Raw genomic sequence first — 26394 nt, 5'->3', positions numbered from 1 at the left:
ATGATCAACAGTTTACATTTTAACTTAGGTTCTGCTGAAAGAGTAGGCTCAGTGTTTGTTGACGTAGAAACCAATAGCTTTATTTGTTGTTAAAAATGATAATGTTGAATTTAGTCTTTTTTTCACAATCAGTCTAGAGAAAAAGGTGACCTGAATTATTTAAAAGGTAGTAATTATATATGGATCACATTTTTATTATAAATAATAGCTGTAATAAATGAATATATATGCGGCTATAAAAGAATAATCTGGGAAAATTATTACCAGATGTATATAAATTCCACTGTGTAGTGTTTCCTTTTGTTTCAAGTTATTTTAAAGTTATGCTACGGTGTTTGATGTTTTCAGGGTTGTTTTTGTAGGCTCTTCTGTTTCTCACGCAACTTTTTTGTTTCCTACGGTGTACACTGGGCTACTTTAAAAATGACTATTTCAGTTACACTTATTTGGCCTAAAATGAAGCATACATGGAGTCCCAGAAAAATCACATTGTTTGCATGATGGCATACCTTTTGTGTCAAATTTGCAAAGCTATGAAACAGTTTGAAAATACATAATTCAGGACTTGTTCAAATACTTTCTCTGAATATCAAATGAAGATTCAATATGTATGACAAAGAATAAATATATTTCAATTTCTAAATAGGTATGTTGCTTTTGGCATTAATGCAAATCTCACAGTTTACAAAAGGTGCCTGGGTGTTTATAAACAAGGTTTTCTGTGTAAGTATTGCTATGAAACATTTTACTTGTCCATTTATGTCTTCACCTGAAAAATAAAAAAAGAAACAGTTGGTAATTTCTGAATAGGCTGCTAAAGTAGTCTCATGTGGCATGCTGTGTGCTTCCAGCTGATTCTTGTGTGCAGTGGGACGATTGAAGCCATAAGGCTGGTGGCACGGCAATGTTAACCACCAGACAGCTGCAGTAACTTGTAGAAACTGCTGTGTACAAGTCTTTCTGTCTTGAAGAATATACAAGTACATGTAGGTCTGTGCATGTAAGCCGTTAGCAATAAAGACAGTACCCAAATTCAGTCTTTTGCCAGAACTGGGTGACACAGTTCTAATGTCAATGAATGGTGAGCAGTAAATCTTCAATTTATATCAGAAATCCAAAATCCAAATTTTATATTATCCAAATAAGTGACATTTTACATTCATCCAAGTGTTCCTGAAAATACATTGACAAGAGCTATGGGGCAATGCTATTTTTTATTTTTTTTTTGCTAACATTTCTATTTCATTTAAAGTATTTATTTAAATATTATTAGTTTCCCTTAAGTAGTTGAATGATCATAGCTCAGAAAAATGTAATGCTTTGGGGAGCAGACTAGACCTGTCTTTGCCATTTCTCTGTAACATTTTAGCTGTGTCATTTTCCCATTTAAGATTGCATTGGTAACGTAGGCCAAGCTGATGGTTAGCCCTAAGTGTCCTGTGCTTTCAATTTTTAACTCCTTTCAGTAGTTTATAAAATTACCAAACTTAAGTTCAGCCTATGTTTTCATGCTATCTCATTTTTTCTCGAAATAAAAATGATTTGAGACTAGAAAAAAGGGGATTTTTAGATTAAAACACTCGAGTCCACAAGCCTGAAAGAAAACTTGAAATTCATCAGAGAAATAACCTCTGTGTTGGAGAGGTGCCCTTTTTCTTTCCATGTTTAAAATCAGACTGGTATATCATTTGCTGCTGATCGTGTCCCTTCTGACCCTTAAACATGGTAGGGGAGTGGTGATTTCACTGTCTTAACAGCAGGATCTGAAATACTCTGGCAAGGGAGAAATCTGGAGTGTGTTGAGATTAAAAATCATATTTTAAAAGCATTTATGCCCATTTGTACAGCAATACCTGCTTACGCTGTGATATAATCCCTTATCTTATTCCGTTCTCATGAATAAAGAGTTCACCACTAAATACCCGCTTGTCCTAGGAGACATTTGATAAATTTGAATACTCTTAATTATGCGCCTATCAGCATGAAATACATGTGGGACGTGAACTTTTTCCAGGTTACAGGTGCTGGAAACTAAAGCTGGGAAACGCAATACCACTTACATTTTGAAAAAATGCTGTCGGGGAAGGAGACAAAGGGAGTAGCTCATGTAAAGGCTGGAGAGGGAAAGAGGATGTGAGCCGCAGTGTCACTTTGAGTACTGAGGAACTAAAAATTAAACCATGAAAGGTTATTTACATTGCATACATGAAATTTGTTCCTCTGCGACTGCTTAGCTGCCTGAAAAAGCACTGCACGGCTTCAGCAATATGTTCAGATACTTCTGCTGACACCTCATGGAAAATATTGTTGTTACACTGGTTTGTATTTTTTCTCTGCTGTCTTTGTCTGTTATAGTATTGAATGGCTGTTCTGATGACCCACTAGCCTCATTTGCCATTTTGTAGCTCTCAAAAAATGTGAAGAAAGGGAAAATCTTGCATTACAGGAAACACAGGTCTTTTTTTTTTTTCTCTTAGGAACATTGTAGGTATGAACCAAACATAGGAAAACTTCAATTTTTGGTTTATATCCCACTTGTCCATTTCAAATTATGTTATAAACACTTAAGAAATGAAACACGATCAACACACAACAGCAGAAATTCATTAGACTATTGTCTCTGTTCTGGCCTTGTTCCCTCTTAACATTCTGTCCTGTACAGTTTCTTCCAGCTCAGCAGGTTTTCACACATAGTTTTAGTTTCCTCAGTTGGGTATCTCCCACTGCTGAAATAGTTTTATCAGTGAATTGACATTATTCTTCAGCAAAAAAAAAACATCTTCCAATTTTCTGGGGAAAACTGAAACTGACCGCCAAACATTTTGTTTCTTGCATGTAAAGTGCAAATTGTCACGCTATAGCTTTTGTATTTAACATTCAAGCCCATGCCCCCCCAAATGTGCTTTTTTTTTACTTTAACACATGACAATTCTTCTGCAGAATCCTCCTCTATCTTACTCTCTGCTTGCATCTAAAACAGAGGATCGAATAAAGGCAAATGACAGTGCAGAAAGCCCAAAAAGGATCAGGGGACAAATGTTCATTCCTTTTCCCATTCACAGTGGGTGCAGGATTGGTAGGACTCAGTCCTGTGGATAAGCTGACATCATTTGCTAGAGTGGGGACCTGGAGTGTGTTTTTTGCTGGAAATTCAGGCAAAACAAACACTGTAGCAGGTAGTGGATCAAATTTCCAGTCACCTCTGGTATTTTCTTGCTGGTGTCAGGAATCAGCTTACTGGAAAACAGCTGGTTGCCTCATATAAGAGATTATACCATGAATGTAAAGGCCAAGTACTACAGCCTCTGCTGCATTAAAAGCATTGCTATTTCTTATCTTTGGGGTGTATTATGTGTAGGATAAATACTGCTCGATCTAGATGATTTCTTAATTATTAAACAAACCAAGTTTCATTAATCTCTAAGGTGGAGCTGACTAAAAACTATTTTTCCTATATTATGTTTCATTAGAATTAAAGACTAGCTACTCTGTTTTTTTTATTGCAAAAAAAAAAAGTCTGTGGAAAATGAGTAATCCCACATAAAGATCACACCCAGTTACACCAATCTTGCAAGGAAAAAAACCACATTTATATTTCTGTATCTGTAGGGCTAAAAATCAGTGAAATGTATACTGCAGATACAGAAAACCGTTCATGGCTTATCTCAAAGCGCCGTATCAAATTGTCCTTTATCCCCTTCTTTTCATGCTGTCGGAGGCTGGCATTTCACTGTTACCTTCATTAAGCAGTTCATTCAGATTCGGGCAATTCCAGTTTATACAGCTGCTATGCTGAGGCTGCAATAAATAAGCAAACAGAACTTCTGTGTGTTTGTTGTCTTCTTATTGTAGCTGTCTGAATTTTAAAATGCAAAAACTGGAGTAAACTGGAAAAATAAAGCAGGTTTAACCTTATGTTTTTTTCTGATGGAAAAGTTTCAAAAAGGAATATGTAATTTCAGAGAAATAAAATATTGCCTATGATGGCACAGTCATAAGTAATAGTGTATTTTAGACAGTGAAGCCTAGACAACGTTCTTGCTCTCACATCAGAGCTTGGGCTTCTGTCAAATGCAATTTTTTTCTGAAGGGTTTGCAGTGTGGGTCATGGTTGCAGACGTAATTCTTTGACTGTGTGTCTGCAGCTATACTCTGGACCTTTCTTGGGACTTCAGTGAATAAATAGTATTGGATGTGGACTGCTTTTCTCTTTAATAAAGCAGACACTAATGCACAAAGTGCCTTGTAAACTGTTATTGATCACATAATAGCTGCTTCATTTGCCCACAGAATTGCTGTGCGTGAGTGAATCTGCCTGTTGATTTTTAAAATGCTTTGAAGTGCATTTTAGGACAAGGGGCAAAAGAACAAGGCCAAATCTGTTTGTTACTCAGTATGGTTTTATACAGAAATAATAAAGGAAAGTCAGTGAGCGCATCTCTGATTGTACACACATATACAGAGTTGTGGATTTCTTTCTTCTGATTCTTCTATCATGCATAACTTTGTATCCATGCCTACAGTGCTACTTTTTTTCTTTTCCCCCTCAGTTCTTTATACTTTCAAAAGCTGAAACACTACTTATTAAATACAGCACACCATGGTGGAAAGAATGTCTACTGACTAGAGTAGTCTTTTGAGGTTTGAGGGTGGAGAGTTTTGTCTGCAAAAATCACCTACCTGCAACTGTGAGCAAGTTACACTGCTAAACAGTAACGGTCCTTGCTGTGATCCCTCCTTAAATGCTCAGCATTTTAAAAGAACCTCCTCACGTGCAAGATCTTCCTGTGGATACCTAAAGGTGTCTTTGATTTCTGCCACTGCTTGAAGCTGAGAATGGGTGGGTGGCTGGTGCAACCAGGGCACTTGCTCCCTCAGGATACGGGTGGTCTGGATTCAGCTGCCTGAGCACTAGGCTTAAAAAAAAAAGCTGCAGCTGATTGCTGTGGGTCTTGTGCTTGTGCTGTTTCAAGGAATATATAAATATTCACTGGGTTTACCATAAAAGTTTTTTACTCCAGTGATTGAAACATTCTTCAAAAAAAGAAAGAAAATGTCTTGGTTTAGACTCTGATTTGGAAAAGGATTTTCAGTCTATCTCACATGTCCCAGGTGAGAATGCTAATCACTTGGCTTCTCAGTCTTCCCTGCAGCAACTCTTCAGCTCTGTATACAATCAGAAAATATTCATTATACCATGGGGAGCGTGAAAATGGCTCTAAAACCTGCTGAATAGTGCATGATTTTCGTAAGTGAGATCTGTACTCATGTCATCTTAGCAAATCCTACAGACGAGAGATTTAAACCTCGGTCTTGTGTTATATGTGAATATTCTCCCTAATGAATTATCTTATAAAAGGCATGTTAAAAATGATTTTAAATGTACTTGCAAGTTCTTCTTTCTTACCCCTCCTTTGAAAAGAAAGACTGGATTGCTCTGTTTTCCTCTAAGAGGATCCAAGACATTCCTTTTGGCTCCAGTTTTTACTTTAGGTTCCTGACATTTCCAAGTGTAAGCTCCTGTGTAAATGCCAATTTAGATTCCCGTATAACAAGTCTTAAAAAGCCACATGTGCCTGATGCAGTAGTTTTGGAGAGATAAGACAAGGACACACATGCTTTTCACTTGCTACAGCAAAGGAGGTGAAAATCCTTTTAAGTCCTGCAGCGATTAAGTTACTGGTGTAAGAAATCACAAGCATATCTAGCTGCTTTGTAGCCTTGGACTCTTACGTGGACTCCACAAAAATAACAAATGTAATGGGAAGGTCTTTTCCTGTGCCGTTATTTTGGAGGGCTGTGATGAATTAGACAAGGGTGAGGTAACCTAATTGCATGTTTACCGAATGCAGTGTGGTGGTAGTAATGCCAAAACTGCTCTGTGACTCCACTGAAAACACTGGTAATTACACATTAGCTTTAATTGATGGGAGGGCCTTAAACTATAGAGGAGACGCACTGAAAATGGTGGGATTTCTCTTACCACTTCTGGCTTGAGCATGTTTCTTTCCAATTTTTTGATTTTTAACATGGTAGCAGTATTAAATTTTCATCTGTTGCATAGGAGTCGAAATACAGTCGGAATACAGGTCTTGGAAAATCTACATCAATCGTGTATGCCCTCTTACATACAGTTGGGATCATAAAAAGAATAAAATCAGAAATTACTTTATTGTACTCAGTAGTAGGCAGGAACAATAATTTATTTTGAATATAGCAGAGACAAGGTCTGAGTTGGGAAGCTGTTCTTCAGGCAAATCTGGGTTGTGGATTGATTTGTAAAACATGTTCCTAAGCCTGTCAGCCACAAAACTAAATATCTTTCTTAAAAAGAGGAAGATGCACAGGTAGATTCTTCAAATTGATGTTTCACTGTCAATAATAAATGCAAACATGTTCCCATGATAGCTGCATAAAAATCTGCAGGCATAGGGTCGTCTGAAGTGATGCTGCTTAACAAAAGAAAGCTGCTTGGTAAGTTGTCAACTGCCTAATGCCCAGACGAGGACTTGAAGCCCATGTTGTTACCAGATGTTAGCCAAGAATTCCGTCGTAAGGAAGGATAAACTGTCATCAGAGGGGAAAGTTACTCATCAAATCATACAGTAAGTTGGGTTGGGAGGGACCTCGGGGGGCCATGTGGTCTGACCCCAGCTCGAAGGAAGAACAGCTTCTGTTTTCGTGGGAACTAGCTGTTTGGAAGAGCAGAAAGGTTGCTCCTTCAAAGGCAAATCCCACTACATTGTTACTATTTTAATTCAACCAGACCAAAGTAAGCTTCATAAAGCAACAATTTATTATTTTGGGGAACTATTGTTCCCACGTATAACATCAGCTGGTACTGAAACTCAGGGTAGCTCAGTGGTCATGTAAGACTTGGTTGGAGAAGGCAAGCCACAAGGCAGACCAGCCCAGGGCATGAGACAAGATGCAAGCTCTGAGACAAATGTGGCAGTGGAGGCATTTGGGTAGAAACAGAAGTACGTACTCTGGGGCATTAAGTCTTCCTTCACCTCTCTCTGCATTCATCAACTTCTTGACAGTCTAATAATGTCTTTTCTCCATGGTTACCATCAAATACCTGGAGATTTTTAAAAAAGCAGGTGGAAAACAATATACTTTGGCTGTTTCATATTTCATCAGAGGTAAGCTTTGGCTTATAAATTACTCGATTCAGAGGGGAAGCCTTTTAGAGTTAGTATATACCTTCCAGTGGTGAAACTGCAGAGGCTCCATCAGGAACATCACTTTTTCACACTTCGTATGATGAAAAGCTGCAAGAGATCAAGTGTAGCAGGGAATTGGTAGCTCAGCATAATAATTTATAGAATTAATATTTCTGTGAACAGAGCTGTAGTAACATACACACAGTATTTTCTGCATACAAGAAGTAGTGCAGCTCTGTTTACAAGACACTACCCCAGCAGTAGGAGTACAAACTTAGCCCCCTTGGAGCTGTTGCAAGGAAACCTTCTTCCTGTGAATCTATGCGTGTAATGTCAGATGGGAAACAACGTGTTCATTCCCTGCTGGGAGCAGCTGCTGGCCACAACAAGAAGGTGTAGACTCATGGTGGAGAGATGAGTAGAGTAATGGCTAATGGAAAACGAGGAGGAATGAGGGCAGGACTGGTAGCATGAACCTGACAAAGAAGAAGGAACAGAACAAAGTACATAACTTCTAGGTAACTCCTGAGCTTATGATTCATCACATCAAACTGTGCCCTGCATCTGTGCACAGCTCTGGCATTTGTCTGTTCTCTGCAGAGTGCACAGATGTGTCAGCAGTGCTCTGAAATGTTTTCTGTAGCTACACATCACTAGCATTTAAACAGCAAGTGCATTTGTTTAATTACTTTAGTTCTGTGACAATTTATTAATCTGCCAGTTTTAATCTTTTGTTAAATTTTGTGACAAGGAGATTGCGTATTCTATTTTGATGTGTTTAAGAATTAGTTGTCACTGAAGGCTGCTATTTGAAATACATTTAAAATAAGAGCAGAAGCTGTATGTGCTTCACTGTAAGTACACAATGAATTAAAGCATTCTTTTTTGCTCTCAACAAATGCTAAACCTGAACGATTAAATATACACAGAATTTGCACATAAATTGTTTCTCAAGATCATTTGTCCATGAGAGACAAGCTAGTTTTGGAGCAGGTTTTTAGACGGGGATTTGTAGAACTTTTCTTAATATAAGGAAGTATATTTAATGTTTGTAACCTAATGTAGCATGCAGTATGTAGTATTAACTATGGTAGTTTTGGGATATTAATCCATAAAAATGGTAGACTCACAAACCACTCAGAAATACTTTTCTATATTTACATGGCAGTCCAAGTTTGTGTTGTTGTCTGTGAAGGTTCTTGTTTTACCAAAAGGACTTCAAAAGTCAAGTTCAAGACAATTTTTTGGGGGTAGTCATCCATAAGTGTCCCTTATGTAGCATGACTTCTATGCTGTGCTGGAAATGAATAATCTAATAAAGTTAAATTCAACCCGTATTCTCAGATGTTGCAAAAAGACTTAGTTATTAGAGAAGAATGAAAAATGTGCTGGTCTGCAATGCAGTGACACACACAAAAAAATAACTTGCTGTTCATCTCAATACTGCAGTTATGCATGTGATTGATCTGGCACCCGGAAATTCCCAGATAAGTCTACATAACGGGTGTATCTGGCTTATATTTCCATCTTTTCACAGGGTTATGTCTTATTAGTGAATTTTTCCTAAGCTGTTTCCAAAAAATTACTCTGCTCATTACTATTATATAACATTATTGACTTTCTTAACTTTATCTACTGAAAGAATAATATGTCTAAAGACAGCTTCAGATGATAAATTTAATGAATGCTCATGCAAGATTTTATCTCCTCCAAGGGTCATAGTTACAAATTCATTGCTAACATTACCTGGGATTTTATGGTTTTAAAAGTTTTTAACACTTTCTAGAGGTCTCAGTCAAATGTTATCTGTTACTTAATTTGAAACATGCCATGTACCGGAATTTCTCATGCAGTTGCGTGAAAGTTGTTTGCATGACAGAGCTGCACTTTGTGAAGGAAAAAAACGGGTGTTTTCCTAGAAGCTTTTGTATATTATTTGCAACGAAAGCAATATAATACACTGAAAATTGTCAAATTGTTTTGTGCACTGCCTATTCTAACAAAGCTGTGTAAAAGTGTAATTGTAATTTTTTTGAACAAGATGATTTGCTTTTGCAATATAACAATATAATGTGGCAATGGGAATTGGCATGCTATGTGCATTGTTAATAGAAAAAGGGCATTAATGGGCTTACCCAGGTAAGAACTGGAGAAATTATTGCTGAGATCTTTGTTGCCTGTATAAGGAGATTAGACTACAATAGTCATTACCCAGTTGCCTGTATAAGGAGATTAGACTAGAACAGTCACTTAGCCTTCTGGTCCTGCAGCCTTCATCTCATGGTGATTCTGGCAAGCAATACTTGAGGTGCCGTGCTATTCCCTGTAAAGAAATTCCAAGCCAGTTTTCCTGTGATAATATAATTCTATTTGCATTTATGCATTTATTTTCCATGTGAATTAAAAAAAAAAAAAAAAAAAAGTGTGAGGGAACAAAAAACCTTCTCTCTTGATAGCATTTCTGGCAAAATTCTTAGGCACAAGAGTTCATTTAATTTGTAAGCCTCAAGAAAGTTGTAAAAATCTTGCAGAGACTTTTTTTCCTTTTTTTCTTTCATTCTTTTTTACTGAGCCAAAAAAAAAAAAATGTAAAGTTGAGGGAAAGATTAAGAGTTTGGAGTTTGCTCATTCAGAATAATCACAATCAAACCTTTAACGAGGCCTGCAGGGATTGAATTTACCTCTCTATTTCTCTCTGTTCCCAGACTGTAATTTGTGGGATTTACTGCACAGTTTTTGCTGTAACCAAAATCAGATTCACAAGATTTATACAATTATTTTTCCCATATCACAATGAACCAATGAAAGATTTTTTTCACCTATTGTAATACAAAAATCTACTGGTTTTATCTTTAGAATTGTAATTTGGGCATTTTAAATACTATGAGAAATGTGAACACCTGTATGCTTCCAGAATATTAACACCATTAGGCAGCTTTATTTGGACAGATGCCTTATTTTATTACCTTTCTTAAAACACAAACATTTCTGAATAATATTCTGCCTGTTTTGGTTTGATTTGAGGGGAGGGACGGGGGTTGTTTGTTTGTTTTTTTGTTTTCTGTCAGCTTCCTGAGCAGCTGCTAGGCATTTTCTTCTTAATATGATCTAGGATGCTCTGTTGCCAGTAGATAGAAGCTGAATGTAAATGCTTTCCCCTCCTCCAGAAGCTCAAATGCAAATAAGTGATGTGGAAGTATAATGAACAGTTGCCTTTTGTTATAACTAATTGCAGAAATCAATAATGCAGTATAAAAGCTGCCTTAAGCTAAAAATCACGTATCTAACAGAAATACAGGATGCTTATTCAGCAGCTTGTCAATTTTCTGTATTCTCTATCATCTGAATGATAAAAATCATCCATGATGAAATATAGTACAAGTTAGCTGTGAGCAGTCTCTAGTGTTTGCAAAAGAAATAAAAGAAGATTTGTTTCCAGTAGCACACGGAGTTTTGTAGTAATATTTTCAAAACTGGAGTAAGTGAAGAATGATAATTAACACAATAGGTTTTAATTATGAGGGAGGTACTTTAAACATGAGGTAAGTAATTGGATTTTTTTCAAAGGGGACAAAACTAGACCGTGTACCTAATTAAGGAAAGTATGCCAGTCATTTAGAGACTGGATCATCATTTTTATTCTCATATTTTAGCTCCAAATGTTCTAGAAATGGAAAACGTATAATAATGAGGTTTTGGAGAGATTCTAGGTCTCATAAGTGCTTCAATGATTATATCAGCCACTGTCAGATGCCACCTGTGGTGGCATATTATAGTTTTCTATTTTGCTTTGTACGTGTACAGCTGTTCCAGCAGGAATGCTCAATTTTTATTTATATATTTATATTTTTTGAAGCTGAACTCAATAGAGTTGGCCGATAATTTTATAGTCTAATGAAGGAACTTACATGAGAAAAAACTGGTATTGAGTTTCATCATCAGAGTGGAATTAATTGAAACTAAAGGATACTAATTTTGTCATATGACAGAAAAAGCGTTCATGTTTTCTTACAAGAAAAGTTAATGAATTATCTTTCTATTTCCTTATACAAAAAGAGTATCTCTATTATTTTCATTGCATTCCTTTTCTTTGAGTATCTTCTCCATCTCCCTCAGATTGGCTACAGACCAAATTGGAAGCCTGCTCCATCTTGACTCTGTCTCATTACTGTCTGGTGATGAAACCTTCCTTTCTCAGAGCAGCAATCTTATCTCCCCCCTTCCCTCCTTCTCCCTAGAGATGGCTATAATCTCTTGCAAATTGAGTTCAGTGGCTTTCTAGCCATTACAGAGATACACAAAATTCTGCTTATATTTTGGTGAAGAAGGTGGTTTCTTTCAACTAGTCGGTGCCTCCTCATTGCACTTTGTTTTGCAGTGTGTCTGAGCGAATTCCTCTTCACTTCAATTGAATGTGCAGGCAGTGTTATAAAAATCTGAGTGGCTCTGTGGTGTGTCTGCCTAATTTAAATGATCTTAGTTAACTCAATTTGATAGCCTTGTAACTTGATTTATAATAAGGATACAAACTTGTAAAGTGTCCCTTGTAAAATGTGAATTATTCTGTCTTTGCAAATACCTCTTCCTCGTGACTTGTATTTCAGATAAATGCTTCCTCGGTCATGGTGAGTGTCTAGTTTCTTTGTCAAGTGGTATTTTTGTAGACCATAAATATGGAATTGATATTGCATATAGCTGGCCACAGGTTTTGTGTTTAGCTGTCAGCACAGTCCTCAGGACCTCTCTGGCTTTGACAGGCTGGACTTGTCTTGGCCAGCCTGCAGATTTGTTTTGACTTGTAACAGCATTTATCTAATGACAAAACAATAAATTACATCTACTTTATTTTAGCTCTTACTTAGCTTTGTTCAGTTTTACAGTGCAACACACATTGATATGAATGCTTTGTGCTTTGTATCTAATAGTTATAAGATGTAGCTACTGTATATAGAATTGGCTATATGTAATCCCACAGCCTGAATTGAAACACAGCTCTAGTTGGTTAGTAATAGGTAATAAATTTCATTAATCTCCCTTTGCTGAGTCTGTTTTGCCTATGACAATAATTGGTGAGTGATCTCCCTGTCCTTATCTCAACCTTGAGCCCTTTTCACTCTATTTTCTCCCCCTTTTCCTTTGAGGAGGGGGTGTGAGAGAGTGGTTGTGGTGGAGCTCAGCTGCCCAGCAAGGTAAAACCACCACAGACATAAGCAGGCCACCAAGGGTTTGTTTTCTGGTCTACACTGATGGCAATTGTCCCTACTCCCTAGAAGTTTTTAAGTGGTTAATCACAGAACAAACTACCATTACCAAGATAATTAATGTCCATTATTAAATGTAGTCTTTAAACTAGAATAGACTTAACATTTTTCCTTGTAATATTTGCTTATGCACTGATTTGGAGACGCGCAGGTGAGCTCTTTTTCATGTTAAGAGAATTGAAGTCTGGTTAGAGCATCATATTCTCTTGCCAAAATTGTAAAATATATATATATATATATAATTTTGGAGTTGCCAAAATTATAAAATATAAGAGTAGATAAGAGGAAGAACATAAAAGGTGTTATGCTAATTAAGCCTCTGATGTCTTCCAGGAAGTAGGCTGAACTAGTAGTACTTAGGACAGATCTTTCAGGTTACGATTTAAGAATCATCAGACTTCAAGTAAATTCATTCAATTAAACAGTTACATGCTCATAGGGGAAATTTCTTCCAAAGCCCAAAGGACCATTGACCTTGTTGTTCAGTTTGTTATTTACTTAAGCTTAATCTGAAGTTAATCAGAGTTGTCTCTATCTCCAGTTGTTCAGTGTATATGAAAAGTTTCCTCTTATCTTCCCTTTGATCTGTTGACACATAATATGCTGTAGTAATGCTGAAGGTCAGGGCAGATTAATCTCTGCAAACTCTATCATCCTGACACTTGTCTTGGTGATTATATTTGAAATAACCAAAAGGCATGCCTGTTGTTTTTGCCAGTTTCAGCAGCGATGAAGTATTGTGTTTGCAATTTGTTTTGTATACTGCAGATATAATAGGTGAAGTTATGCTTCCTAAATTCTAGAGCAATAAATGTTGGGAAATGATTATATTATCACTCTTGCATTTTGCATGTCTATTAGCAAACATAGAAAAGAGCACGATTGATTAAACCTGATGAATATTGAAAAAAGAAAAAAAAAGTAATTTCAGTCATTATGGCATTACTTTGCCTATGTAACAAATATTGATTAAGCTTGATTTATTTATTGTAGTTTGTTTCTTCAAATTTTGGATGAATAATTGTATTACTTTGTATACGGTGAAATGATGCTTTGTAATGAGATGTCTCTGTTTTTCTGATGGATACGGAGAACCATGGTTGCACCTTTTTTTACATACCAATGAAGGCAGTGTTGTGTTGAAGTAAATGAAAAAATTAAGTTGTAGCAAGTATTACTAATTGACATTTCTCCTAATTGACATTTCTCTAACTTTTTTTTCCAGTTAAGGTCTCTGTCTGTCTCTATTGAGACAATCTTGATCTGACGTGTCATTGTAGTTAAGTTACATATCAGTAATAATTTGCTAATTCTTTTTCATGGGTAGTTGTTTTCTCATCCTTCTGGACTTCTGGGTGTTGACACCATTCCCAAATACATTAATACTATTGATATTACTAAATATAATAATATAATAGCTTGTAATAATACAATAATATAGTAATAATATAACATAGAGTAATAATATAATAACTTGATATAACTGAACTTCCTCTCAGTTGTCTGACCTGTCAGGAATGGATATATACTTGCAAACATACAAAGTTTTGAAGAAGTATGATCACATTCTGTTTGAATGTCTTATTTTCCCTTGTTTTACTCTTCACTTTCAGGTCTGGCAGTTTCTCTTCAGCTGCTTCATGGAGACATAGAACAGATTCGGAGAGAGTATACATCCATGTTTACCCATGGGGTATCCATAACAAGGAAGCTAGGTTTTTCCAATATTATCATGCCTGGTAAGTTTAAAAGAAAGAAATTTCCATAAGCAGCAAGAGGAAGAACTAATGAGAAGTTACTGATCTTTCAGTTGCTTTCAAAACAAGTATCTCATTCTAAAAATCCTTAAACTTTTCCATAAACTTTTTTTTTTTTTTCTGATATAAACAAAAGAAAGCTATATCCCAGAGGCCCCATCACATTAGATAATTACTACATCAATTTCAAGAGGGCATACAGTTATAGCAGTCTCTTTTTGAGAGATGAAACCCTACTTTATGGAAGTAGAGATGACTGAATCCAAGACTGCTGAGCTCTGCACAGAGAAGGCAATAACCGGCAGAACATTATGTTCTTCAGAGCTGGTTACTTCCTAAATAAAGATTCACAGACTTCTACTGACACTGTACAGCTTCTGGTTTCACCAGGTTTGTGCCTCAACTGATGAGATAGAGATACTGGAAATAGGTCATTGTAGGGATGGGGGGATGTGGAAACTATATTTTGAGCAGATTGTAGGAGAATATACTTCAACCTGTTTAAATGCTTGAAGGAAGAAAGGTTGAAAGAATGTGTCAATATGTATATGAAGAAGCAAATATAGGAAGAAGACAAAGGTAATATCTATAGTTCCTTCCAATGAATTATTTTTTAAAGTTTAATGGGTTGCAGGAAGTTATACAGACAGTATCTTTTTAAAGGAAAAGCACTCTTACAAGCAGATGAGTTAGGCAAGATATTTGTGTTACTGAAAAATGTTGGAGGGAGGAGCTCACATCTTTGTTTCAGCTCTGAGTCCACATGCAGTACTTTGACTCTCTCAGATGTAAGTCATCCTCAGGACTTGGAGTTTTTTAATAGGGACTATTTCTTCTTTACAAATACATGCTTTGCATTCCTTTATACATAAATCAGAAGCAAACTGAGGTTTGAGGCAAGAATATGTAAGCTTCAATGCTTCACTAATCAAGGAAGTCATAATAGGCATTTAAAACTCAGTAATGAGACTCGGCTTTAGCTATGGGCATGTACTTCTCTTGAATTTCTGCCTGAAACTTGACAATTGAGAATTCACTCTTGTGTTCTTACTGCCAATTAAACATCTGTCCTTCTGCATCCCTCATCAGTACTACTAATCACTTAAAATTTTCACAGAGCACAAGTTAATAAAACAGGTTTATTGTTATTATGAAAATATTCTGCTGATGTCACCACGATATTTAGAACAGTAAAACGCATAAGCCTGGTGCCATTTAATTTAGAGGTAGATTATATACTCGTGTTTAATGGAAGTCTTCAATCAAAGTCTTAAGGCTTTTAAGCTTTTTTTTTTTTTGTGACTGTTGAATTTGTCCTATGAATCAAATGTGTATTGTAGATAATACATCTGATAACAATGGAAGCAGGTTTACAAAGCTACAAAAAGCACAGTATAATTCCCATTAAGAAATCTTTCTCCATTTACTCATTATTTATCTATGATTTAATGGCCTTCTTCTCTGTGTTATCAAATTTTCTCAGTTCTTTTCTTAGTTCTCATTTTCCATTTGTGAAATAACTCGATGTACTAAACTGCTAAAAGCATGTTATAGCAGAGTACTGTGTAGTGAGCTCCTCAAGGAGTTTCCCAAGCCAAATTCAAAGAAATGCACATGCTCGTTTTGTCCTTTTTTATTGAAAAAATAATAGATGGATTTTGGTGTACTGCTTTTTCGGTCAAAATGTATGCATACCTCAGTTTAGAAAAAGTACAACTTTCAGTCTGTGTTTGCTGGCACAGAGGAGATTTCTCCTAAAGAGAAATAATCATCTCATTCTTCTAACAACAAGTTCCAAGGGCTAACCAGAGCAATGTGCTCTAGGCAGTGAAATGCCTGCAGGAGCCTAGCCTTTGAAATTATTTTTTCTTTTAAAGCTCCCCTTTCATTTTGTTTCTCTCTAGTGTCTCTTTTCAGAGATGAATGAGAGAACTTCATCTTTTGCCACTGGAAATGGTCACTAATTAGGTCTTTTTTGTTGTTTTTTGTTGAAATTGAGTGTGTTGCTCTGGCTAATTAGCACTTAGGTTAGGGTTCTGAATGAGACTGTCTTGAATTATTTAGTACGAAATACTACATGCTGCTAAACTGAAGTATCTGTTGTATAAGGTGCAAAATTTTAAGTCCATCTCCTATTTTGGCATATTTAAACTCTAACTGACCTTTGTTTTACATTGTATCAGTCCTTTTCTTTTTAGAGGTTTTGCTTCTAAAAGTAACTAGGATCAGCATAGGTGCCATACCAGAGTCTTGATGACAATAATAATACATATTTTTCATGGCGCAATACTTTTTATGTCAGTGGAGACTGACAGGGTGAAGCTTCTTTTCAGGACCAATGGATTTTTTTAATGAAGAACTTCAAGTGTGTTAGACATGAAGTAGATGAGTAAAAAAAGGCATATATGATTCAAAAAAGGCTGTGAAATAGGTAACTCACTCTATGCTAGATGGCAGAATAAGGAGAGGAAGTAAAAATCTCATCTTATGAGCCTAATCAATATACATTTTCTAGGTTTAACAAGGATATAAGGGCAGGCTATGTGCAACCACTAGTACTCCCCTTTCCATCATCCTTGTGTGGCAGTTGGCAGATGTGCAAGCCAATATTCTTGGAAAGCTTTACACATCAAAGGACAACTGTGCTTACACTCTGAATTTCTATCTTATCAGTTCTACGTTTCCTGAAAGGACGGATAGCCTCATTGTTACTTATATAAGTATACTGGATGTCTATGAACATGCTAAACTTTTTGAGAAATATTTTAAATTAATGTACATAGTAGTTGATAGAATGTGAGAACCCTTTTTTATATTTCTATACAAAACTGTACCTGCTTTTTGTACTGTTTCATATTCTGTACTCATATGGAATTTGGTTTCAAATTTAACTTACAGCATCTGCATCACTGCCTAACATCAGTGCTGTGTATTATGCTCACATGTTCTGGCACATACGCATACACTTGTGTGCATCTGTGTGGAAGATACCTAATTCCTTAAAGAAGCCTGATCATTAGCATGTGTTGTGTGAATATTTTAGAATCAGAATAAACCATAGCACAGGTGTTTGTCTGAGTGAAGATTTACTGGAGGGGCCAGAGCTCTCTGCTAGGGCTGCCAATTGTAAACAGACTGTAAGCTATCATGTGGTAATCATCTATATAGTTGCACATCTTACTTTGTTGTGCTTGTCAAACTAGAACTGCATCTGGTTTACTTTATTTAAGATAGAGTGTTATTAATAGTGCTACTGTTGTTAGTATTTGTCTTACTACTTGGTACAGCCAAAATCCATTCAGTGTGAGACACTAGCACATAAAGTAAACAAATCTTGTGGATTTCTGTAAGAATTATTTTTTCACTAAGAAATACACTTAAGCCCAACCATTATTTCCTGAAACTCTACCTAGAAATTTATTCTATGTAGCTTTCTATATAATATAAAAGAGAATTCTGAATTTAAACAGCTAGAGATGTACGTTTGAAATAGTATATATATTTTACAGCATTTCACCTCCAAATGCCTTAGTCCATAAAATGTACTGCAGAGTATAAACAATTGTCCTATTGACTGACATCTCAACAGATTTTCATAGACAGATACCATTTACCTATAGGTACCCTTTTTGGGTTTAGGATTTCAGCTTGTGGCATTACCACTGCTGAGATCTGACCACCACTTCCTCTGAGTTTGGATCAACATTTATATTTCTTCCTGTCCATCCAAATTATTAAACTGTTTTGAAACTAGAAGAGGTTAAAGAATTGACAAGTCAGCACAATGTTATTACATTGACCATTGTTTTCCCTGTATGTAACTGTAAGTGGTCTACAATGCTGCTATCAGTATCTGTGCTAGTCAGTCCTGACTGGAATATTCTTTGTAATACTTCTCTCTGAATTTTTTGGTCCTCTTCTAATCCTGTGATTTCCCTTCACAAATAGCATAGCTGAAGACTCTACATGAAGCTGCAGCATTAATTTCTGTAATAGAATTTTAGTGCTTCTAGACTTCTCTTATGTCTGACAAACAACAGAAGTTTTGTTTTGTTTCTCCGTGTTGTCTTTTTTAACTATTTCTGGTCATTTAGCATATACAATGAGCTGCCTAGGATGTTTCAGACTTTGATATTACATACAAGCTTTTATATGCTTAATTTAGGAACAGGAACTTTTTTTTTTTTTACCATCACAACTGTATTGTCAACTTTTAAATCCATGAGGTGTCCTTTATCTCACAAGTTATAATATCTCACCAGAATTGTCTGTGAAAGCTTCTGAATATACTTACTACTCCTTCATCTAGATTATTAGAAGGTCTTTTGTTCTTTTCATGTGGATGTACACTCTTTCCAATCTTTCTTTCTTTCCCTTTTCAGAAGCTTTTAAATTGAAACTAGAACTAAAATATTTGTCTTTTTATACAAATGATCTCACAAAATGCTATCCATGTGATAACATGCATTTTTCAATGATGTGATTTTGACTAGAAGCATATTCCCCCTTTCAAAGCTTAGAATAAGAGTCTGGAGAGCAAAAATGTAAAGAAAGCTATGGAATCTGTTCTCGTCATCATGGTAAGTGTATGTGTCTATGTAGCTGTCAGTGAGCTTGGACTTAGTAAAGAGCTGTTGATTCTAGGAAGAGAAATTTATGCCTGACACACTTAAACATTTTTCTTCCACAAGGAGTGGTATGAATTTTTTCCAGTCTTGATCAGCCCGTATGGAGTACAAACAGCATAAATTTCCACCTGCCGCTGTTTGCTGTTCTGATTTCTAAGAATCCAGAAGTATGTATTTTTAATTACTGAAAGTAATATTGCCTTGGATATATTAGTTGCACAAAATGTTTGAGCAATATTATCAAGTAAAGACACCTTGAATTTTGACCTTTCACAAAACTGAAGCGCTCTGTGGGGAATATCCTCTGCTTTCAAATCCTATTTTAATACTATTTAAAAGCTTTGATCCTTTCTACCAAAGGAAAATCGCTGGAGAAAACAAAGATGCTAATATGTGACTCCATAGTTGGTTAGGCAAGTGCAAAGAACTTTTATATTGCTTTCCCTCTCCTTCCCATGGCGTCTGTCTTATTTTTTTGGTTCATTAGGAACTGAAGGAAAAATAGAAGAGGAATATGGAAAGGGAAGAAAAGCTAGAATTTAAATGAACTTCCCTCGACTTAAAGTTTCCAAATGAAATCTAACAAAAACAGGTGTTGGATTCTGCACCTGGGATGGAGATATGTACAGTGGGGGCAAGAGGCTAGAGAACAGCCCTGCAGAAAGCTATCTGGTGGTTCGAACTGATGGCAAGTCAGCAGTGTGCCCTGGCAGCCAAAAGGGCCAGCCATATCTTGGGGTGCCTCACCTTGACTACTGTGGGCAGTTTGGGGCACCACAGTGTCAGAAGGACGTAAAACTATTAGTTTGCCTCCAAAGCAGGGCTACAAAGATGGTGAATGGTCTAGAAGGCAAGACGTATGAGGAGCAGCTGAGGTCCCTTGGTCTGTTGAGCCCCGAGCAGAGCAGGCTGAGGGGAGGCCTCATGGCGGCCTGCAGCTCCCTCACAAGGGGAGCAGAGGGGCAGGCGCTGAGCTCTGCTCTCTGGGGACAGCGATAGGACCCGAGGGAACAGCATGGAGCTGGGACAGGGGAGGGTCAGGCTGGGGGTTAGGGAAAGGTTCTGCACTGGGACAGGCTGCCCAGGGCAATGGTCATGGCACTGAGACTGCTGGAGTTCAAGGAGGGTTTGGATAACACTCTTAGATATAACATCCGATTTTTGTGTGGTCCTGTGTGGAGCCAGAAGTTGGACTCAATGATCCTTGTGGGTCCCTTCCACCTTGTGATATTCTATGTTTCTGTGAAGAATGAGGATAAATGAGGATATTCTGCAGATTTGGATGTATTTGGATGACTTTCTTCTGATCATAGGATAAGTAGCAGTGGTAAGTTGGAAGTATATGCAAGGCAGTTATGTCTTGGAAGTCTTTCTTCACTAAAACAGGTAAATAGCATTAGGAGACTAACAGGTGAATGCATTAACTCTGAAAAAATAGTTTCAATCCTGTTAAATTCCTTAGACAGTCAACAGGTCTGTTTTCTGTTAAACAAGATTGTAAATCTTTTACTCCCCACAGATCAAATCAATTTGTTTTACATCTCACTGTTAAAAGGAAAATCAAGAAGTCACAGAGAACATGGTAGATCTACATTTTGTTTGAAATCTGAAAGTTTTGCAGTTTGAGAAGCCCATTTATAAAGGGCATTTCATTTGCTTTGTCAGCTGCTTTCTGATGAGTTTTTTTTAGGGCTTGTTGAGATTTTGTGCAATAAAGCTGAAATGTAAATTATGTTCTCTTGAGAAAGGACAGTAGGATAATTGAGAAAAGGAGTCTGTTTTTTCCTTTTGGTCTTCAGTTTAAATGCCAAAGCTTGCTAAATCTAATAGTGAAACAGTAAAACTGTTACCAAAGTCACCAATGCTCCTGAAATTCTTACACATTGTTCTAATTCTTCTCTTATAATATTACTGAGTCTTGTTAAGTAAAACCTAGCTAGTAGTACAAAAATAACAGAAATTGTCTTATTTCTTTCTGCCCAGTCCCTGTCATGTACTTAAATGCAGCTGCACATTCACACACACACCAAATAAGTTTTTGTCAACTGTCACCAAAAAGATCCCAGTTTTCTCTCATTCCTGAGCCATATGTGAATATTACTGACAAACAGTAATTATTGTGAGTCTGTGCTTCTTGCAAGTAGCAAAGTTGTTCTTTGCAGCAGTAAGCAAGAAGTCAAGATATTGCTAAACGGAGAGAAAGCACTGAACAGACATCTGACTGGTGGTTGTCACAGCCCTTAAACCTGACACACATGTTCACTGGCAGCTTCAGTCATGTCAATGAGATTTGCCCCGTTTTTAAAAGTATTGATAGTATTTCACCCTTCAGAACTGCTTTTTTTTTTTTTTTTTAAGAGTACATTCACTGATATACAGCCAGCCACTTTTTCATTACTTTCTACAATGCTAAACAGAAAATCAATTGTTTCAGTAAGAGGATTTTACTTACTACAGTGATTAAATTCCTTGTGAAATGCAGTGTGCCTATATGTTCCTGACTTGATCTTTCTAAGAATGTCCTTCACTCAGATAACATCGTTTTGCACTATGATTTTCATGAATAGTGCCAAATTGCTTAACTTTACATTATTTTTAAATTGACCTTTTTAATTAAATGCAGCTGTGAAGCTTGACATGAAATTTTAATATGCTAGAGGAGGACAAATCATCAAAGTTAAATTGCCAGAAAGGCATTAGCGAGTGTTTAGTAATGCTATCGTGTTCCAGGACATATTTATTTTTTTCTCCAAAGTGGATATATTAATAAATACATATATTTTGATTGGTAAAGTATTTACAGCCTCCAGGTTGAGACTACTGCAAATACATACCATCAGCTTGCAGTACAATACCAGCAGCTTGCAGTGAAATCTGAGCTATATGCTGTTCTCTTATCTGTAGTCAGTGTTGCATCACCCAGCTAGAGGGCCACCTTCTTTTGCATTGTTGCACTGCTGCAAGACACCTCTTCTGTCTTGTTCCCAGTGTTTCTGTAAACTGCCTCCTATCATACCTGTACCCATGTCAGTTTGCACGCTTCCTGGGCTAAAAAAAGGAGTGGAAGATTTCCCGTGTTTTGTTTTTAATTTTGTTTTGCTTGTTGTTGTCAGAATATCAACATGGATAACTTCATTGTTGCTAAGAGATATTGAATGTGTTGAATCGAAGGACTGGACACAACGTCTCTGGTCCTATCCTCAAGTTAAAATCACCTTAAATGTGTTCGAGTTTTTTTTTGTTTGTTTGTTTGTTTGAGATCTCCTTACTGATTATGGCTACACAGTTCTCACCCTATTCTACAAAGTCTTTTCAAGAGCTTGGCTCTAATGCATTTTGCCTCCACAAGATTTACATCCCACATAGTACCATTTTGTCTGTGCCATGTCCAGAGAGTTTCAATCCCTCAAACTGAAATTGTTTTAAGAGCTGTTCAAGTCATGTTTAAAGTATAAAGCACAGCAACTCATTAGCTTGCACTTTACAGAGATGTAAATTAACAAGAACTTTCTGTAAACCAAATACTGTTTTATGCTCCTGCTCAATTCATGGCTCTAAAGGACCTATAATTCTGATCAAAGCTTTCAAAAAGGCAGTTACTAACAAAAGCTCCCAGTGAGTTCTGTGTAATTATTTTCAAATTAGCAGCTGCTGTCAGGACAGTTTAGATTTGCACACTGTAAGCTGTAACTATCAGAGATGCTATCTCAGTCAAATACAATCACACTGTGTTTTGTTACAGCAGTAAATAATTGAATTGGAATTTATTTCACTAGAAAGCTTTCTTGAGGTTGACTGGCAAACTAAACGCTCTTTCCTGTCTAACAAAGACAGCTACCTTTGATCTTTGACAGCTATCTTCAGCTTGAAAAGCTTGTTCCATATTAATATGCTACAAGAAATTTTACAGTTCTGAATATGGTTGGAATATGAAGAAAGTCTTGCTGTTACAATATCTGTGTTGCAATTACAGCTCACAGCTCCCTCAGTGGAACTTTGAAAACACTTTTGCAATGAGGGATCGTTACTTTGACACATAGATAAGGTACGAGTATATCTAGAAAAGTAAGAGAACAAACAATACATTCATACAAATGTTCTCGTGGTGCTTGTCCTGACCTGACCTTCTTCTCCCTAGTGATTACCTATGTTGCTCTCATCACCTGAGGTTCAGAGCAAGCACTGAAGCTTCTGTGGGCCGGGGCAGCTCACGTGCAGGTCCTGTATCTGGGGGTACATCCTGTGAGCAGCAGGAGCAGTGGACAGTGCCTGTAAGCAGGCTCCTGAACAGTGATAATTCAGCTTCCTATCTATGAAGGAAAGGTAGTCTGCAGAACCATCCCATAATGAAACTGCGGGGTGAAGATAATAGGACCCCTGAGCATGCATTGTCAGCCTCCTAATTATTCCTGCCTAATTTCTCTTTTCTATTTACTTAAAACTTGTGTTTTATTGTTGGCCGGTTCAGCAAGGCCAACCTCCATTACTTAAGCATGTCCTTCGTCAGTGTTTCTTGAGTTTGTTTTGGGGCTTTAATTGGCCTTTCTTTTGCTTCTTGTATTTGCCTCTGTCATGTAACTGATACTGATCAGGTCTCCATCCTCCACTGCAGTTTAGCCCGTGATACCTCATTACTAGTTGGATTGAGGTCATGAATGAAGCTTCTGTTTCTTTTCAGGTCAGAAACATTGAGCTGTAGTGTGCCTGGTTCACACCTACATCTGGGGCAGTCAGGGTTTGGAGTTTTTCCTCTTAGCCTATAAATAGCGCTTTCAAGATGTTTTTGCCAGGTCCAAGCTGAAATGTTTTGGCAGGACCATATGAAGAGGCAGTTACTGCCAACGCTGTGCTGTACACATTTTGATTTAGCAACCCAGGCATTTCAGTTCCTCACCTTTCACATACAATTAAATTCACTTACCAGACCAAATGTCCCTTCAGTGTGTACACTAAATACTTGGGCTGCATTGGAAAGTGAAGGCAGTATAATCTTCCACATCGCTACAGCTTTACATTTTTTTTGTTAAATTCCATGGAACTGAGATTTCTATATTCCTCTAGCCCTCCCTGGTACCAGAAGTTCTTGTAGGAATGCTTCAGTCTATAGCTTCTCATATTTAAAAATGTAGTTTTGATTAGCTGAACAGATGAAACGATGGACTGCTAACTTAGTAGTGTCGAGGTCTAATGGGTTGCTTCTATAGTTAGGACAGAAGCTACATTTTTCAACACATTGTGTTGTTGCCTGAAGTAAGAGCAATAGCAAACAGCTTCCCTAGATACACTCTTTGATCCTCACAGTTCTTCCATTTTTCCAAGAGACAGCTTATTCTTACTCCAACAGGGACTAATGCCAATATTTTTTTTTCTGCTTTGTTATTTGTCATCTTACATCTAATCTCACAGAATCACAGAATCACAGAATTTCTAGGTTGGAAGAGACCTCAAGATCATCGAGTCCAACCTCTGACCTAACACTAACAGTCCCCACTAAACCATATCCCTAAGCTCTACATCTAAACGTCTTCTAAAGAATTCCAGGGATGGTCACTCCACCACCTCCCTGGGCAGCCCGTTCCAGTGTCTAACAACCCTTTTGGTAAAGAAATTCTTCCTAACATCTAACCTAAAACTCCCCTGGTGCAACTTAAGCCCATTCCCCCTCGTCCTGTCACCAGGCACGTGGGAGAACAGGCCAACCCCCACCTCACTACAGCCTCCTTTAAGGTATCTGTAGAGAGCAATAAGGTCACCCCTGAGCCTCCTTTTCTCCAGGCTGAACAAGCCCAGCTCCTTCAGCCGCTCCTCGTAGGACTTGTTCTCCAGGCCCCTCACCAGCTTCGTCGCCCTTCTCTGGACCCGCTCAAGCACCTCAATGTCCTTCTTGTAGCGAGGGGCCCAAATCTACAACAACCTTGTCTTACCTGTGGTTGGTTGTGTCTCATTAACTTCGGTTTTTATTGGGATAGTTGGTAGAAGGTGTCTGTGCTAAGATAGGCAGTGTTTTTATGCAACAACATTATTCAGAGAACACAGAAATGCAATGCATAAATTCTTTAGTTTTCTTTTCTTCATCTTCTGTTGAGTCAGCCCCTAACGCACATATCTACAAGTGCCCTTTGCTTCTCAGGAGCCCTACCCTAGGTGGTTTAGCTTCACAAATCATGAGTCTTAGTGTGTGTGGTTCAGCTTCCTACAGCTTTTTCTTTCTCAGAAACTGTATGTCAGTCCTAGAAAAGGCTGACTTATCTTGGATGTTTCAACTTCACACTGTTTACCTCTGTTATTAACTGGATGTTCACATCAACATGTTCTACATGTTCCTTGCCCAGCCCACAAGCCCTGGTGAATTCAGAAAGCTTAAAGAAAACTGCTTCTGGTCACACAGGATTGAGGTGATGGAGATGCTCTGTAAGAACAGGTGAAAATGAGCTGCCCTATGTTATGAAAGAAAACCTCTCAAAAGGTCTAGATCTTCCACACAACTTCATTATAGGTAGCAGTAGGCTTGTCACCTTAAAGTTGAGCAACATTTTCCATGTTGTTTTCAGTCACTTATTCCTGTACCAAACTCTATGCTGAAAATAGCCATTGCATGTTTTCACTGAAGCATATTTAGAGAAGGTGACATTGGTACTTCTGAATATTTAGCTGGAGTAAGCCTGCTGCTTTTTTCACCATGTTTAAAAGCTCATCGTGTGTGATTGAGATTCAATTTTATAGGCATGTCTTCAACCAGTAATTAAAAACTGATTGACTCTAATGTCCAAGATGTCCCTTGCTTGTTTCTGTGTAAATTCTGCACTTTTGGTCAAATGTAAGACAGTAGAAAAAATCTCAGTACACACCCACCTAGGGGAGATTCATTTGAGTCATGCAGATACTTTAGCAGAAGGTACCATCTGTACTCACCAAAGTCTACCTCAGAACTTAGGTATTCAGCAGAATTTTGCCTTTCAGTGCTCCCTGTGGCCGCAATTGTCTCTCTTGGTGAAAACAAGATGATATAATGTGAGAATTATCCATCTGGTATACTTGTCAAGGAAGAAATACTATAGAAAAAGGATGCATATTCTTGTAATCAAATGTGTAATTATAGTTTTCAGAAATAAAAAAGATCCGTGAAAGGAATATAGATTAAAAAAATCAGACATTTGCTGATGTTTCAATACTTTATAGATCGAGCTGGAATTGTTTTTACTTGAAGGGGGTCCACAAAGGAATGCCCCTGGTTAGTTTTACTCATAAAATTTCATTTTTTGGACAGAGAATACTTGTCAAGGAAGCTTGAAGCAATGGCATTTCTACATTTGGGAAGTAAAAGAGGTTAAGATATCTCCAGAACAATATACTGAGAGCTAAATACATTTTAAAAAATAGTTCCAAATATATTTTTGTATGGTTTTATCACAGTTTTCTTTCCTTTTTCCTTTCCAGATTGACGTTCACTTCCCAAATGCCTTTTCTTTTTTTTTTTTTCAGTCAGCAATTCTATTTTCTGATAAGGCTTTGTGCTTGATTTTTACAACCCTTTTGACTTTTTAATCTTATGAGCTTTCACTCATAATATGTTCACATAAAT

At 37.1% G+C, this 26394-nt stretch overlaps 1 protein-coding gene across 5 annotated transcripts in view; it reads left to right on the top strand.

Annotated features, from left to right (window-relative positions):
- Positions 1 to 26394, top strand: part of DOCK4 (dedicator of cytokinesis 4) — a 247923-nt gene that overhangs the window by 122821 nt on the left and 98708 nt on the right. For all 5 annotated transcript variants that reach the window (XM_068669485.1, XM_068669481.1, XM_068669483.1 and 2 more), the window contains one exon: positions 14041 to 14166. In XM_068669485.1, the coding sequence (XP_068525586.1) occupies positions 14041 to 14166 (126 nt within the window). The remainder of the gene's footprint in view (positions 1 to 14040; positions 14167 to 26394) is intronic.

Source organism: Anas acuta, chromosome 1, assembly GCF_963932015.1.
Source record: "Anas acuta chromosome 1, bAnaAcu1.1, whole genome shotgun sequence".
Taxonomy (NCBI): domain Eukaryota; kingdom Metazoa; phylum Chordata; class Aves; order Anseriformes; family Anatidae; genus Anas; species Anas acuta.
This window is presented reverse-complemented; position numbering and strand designations above follow the sequence as displayed.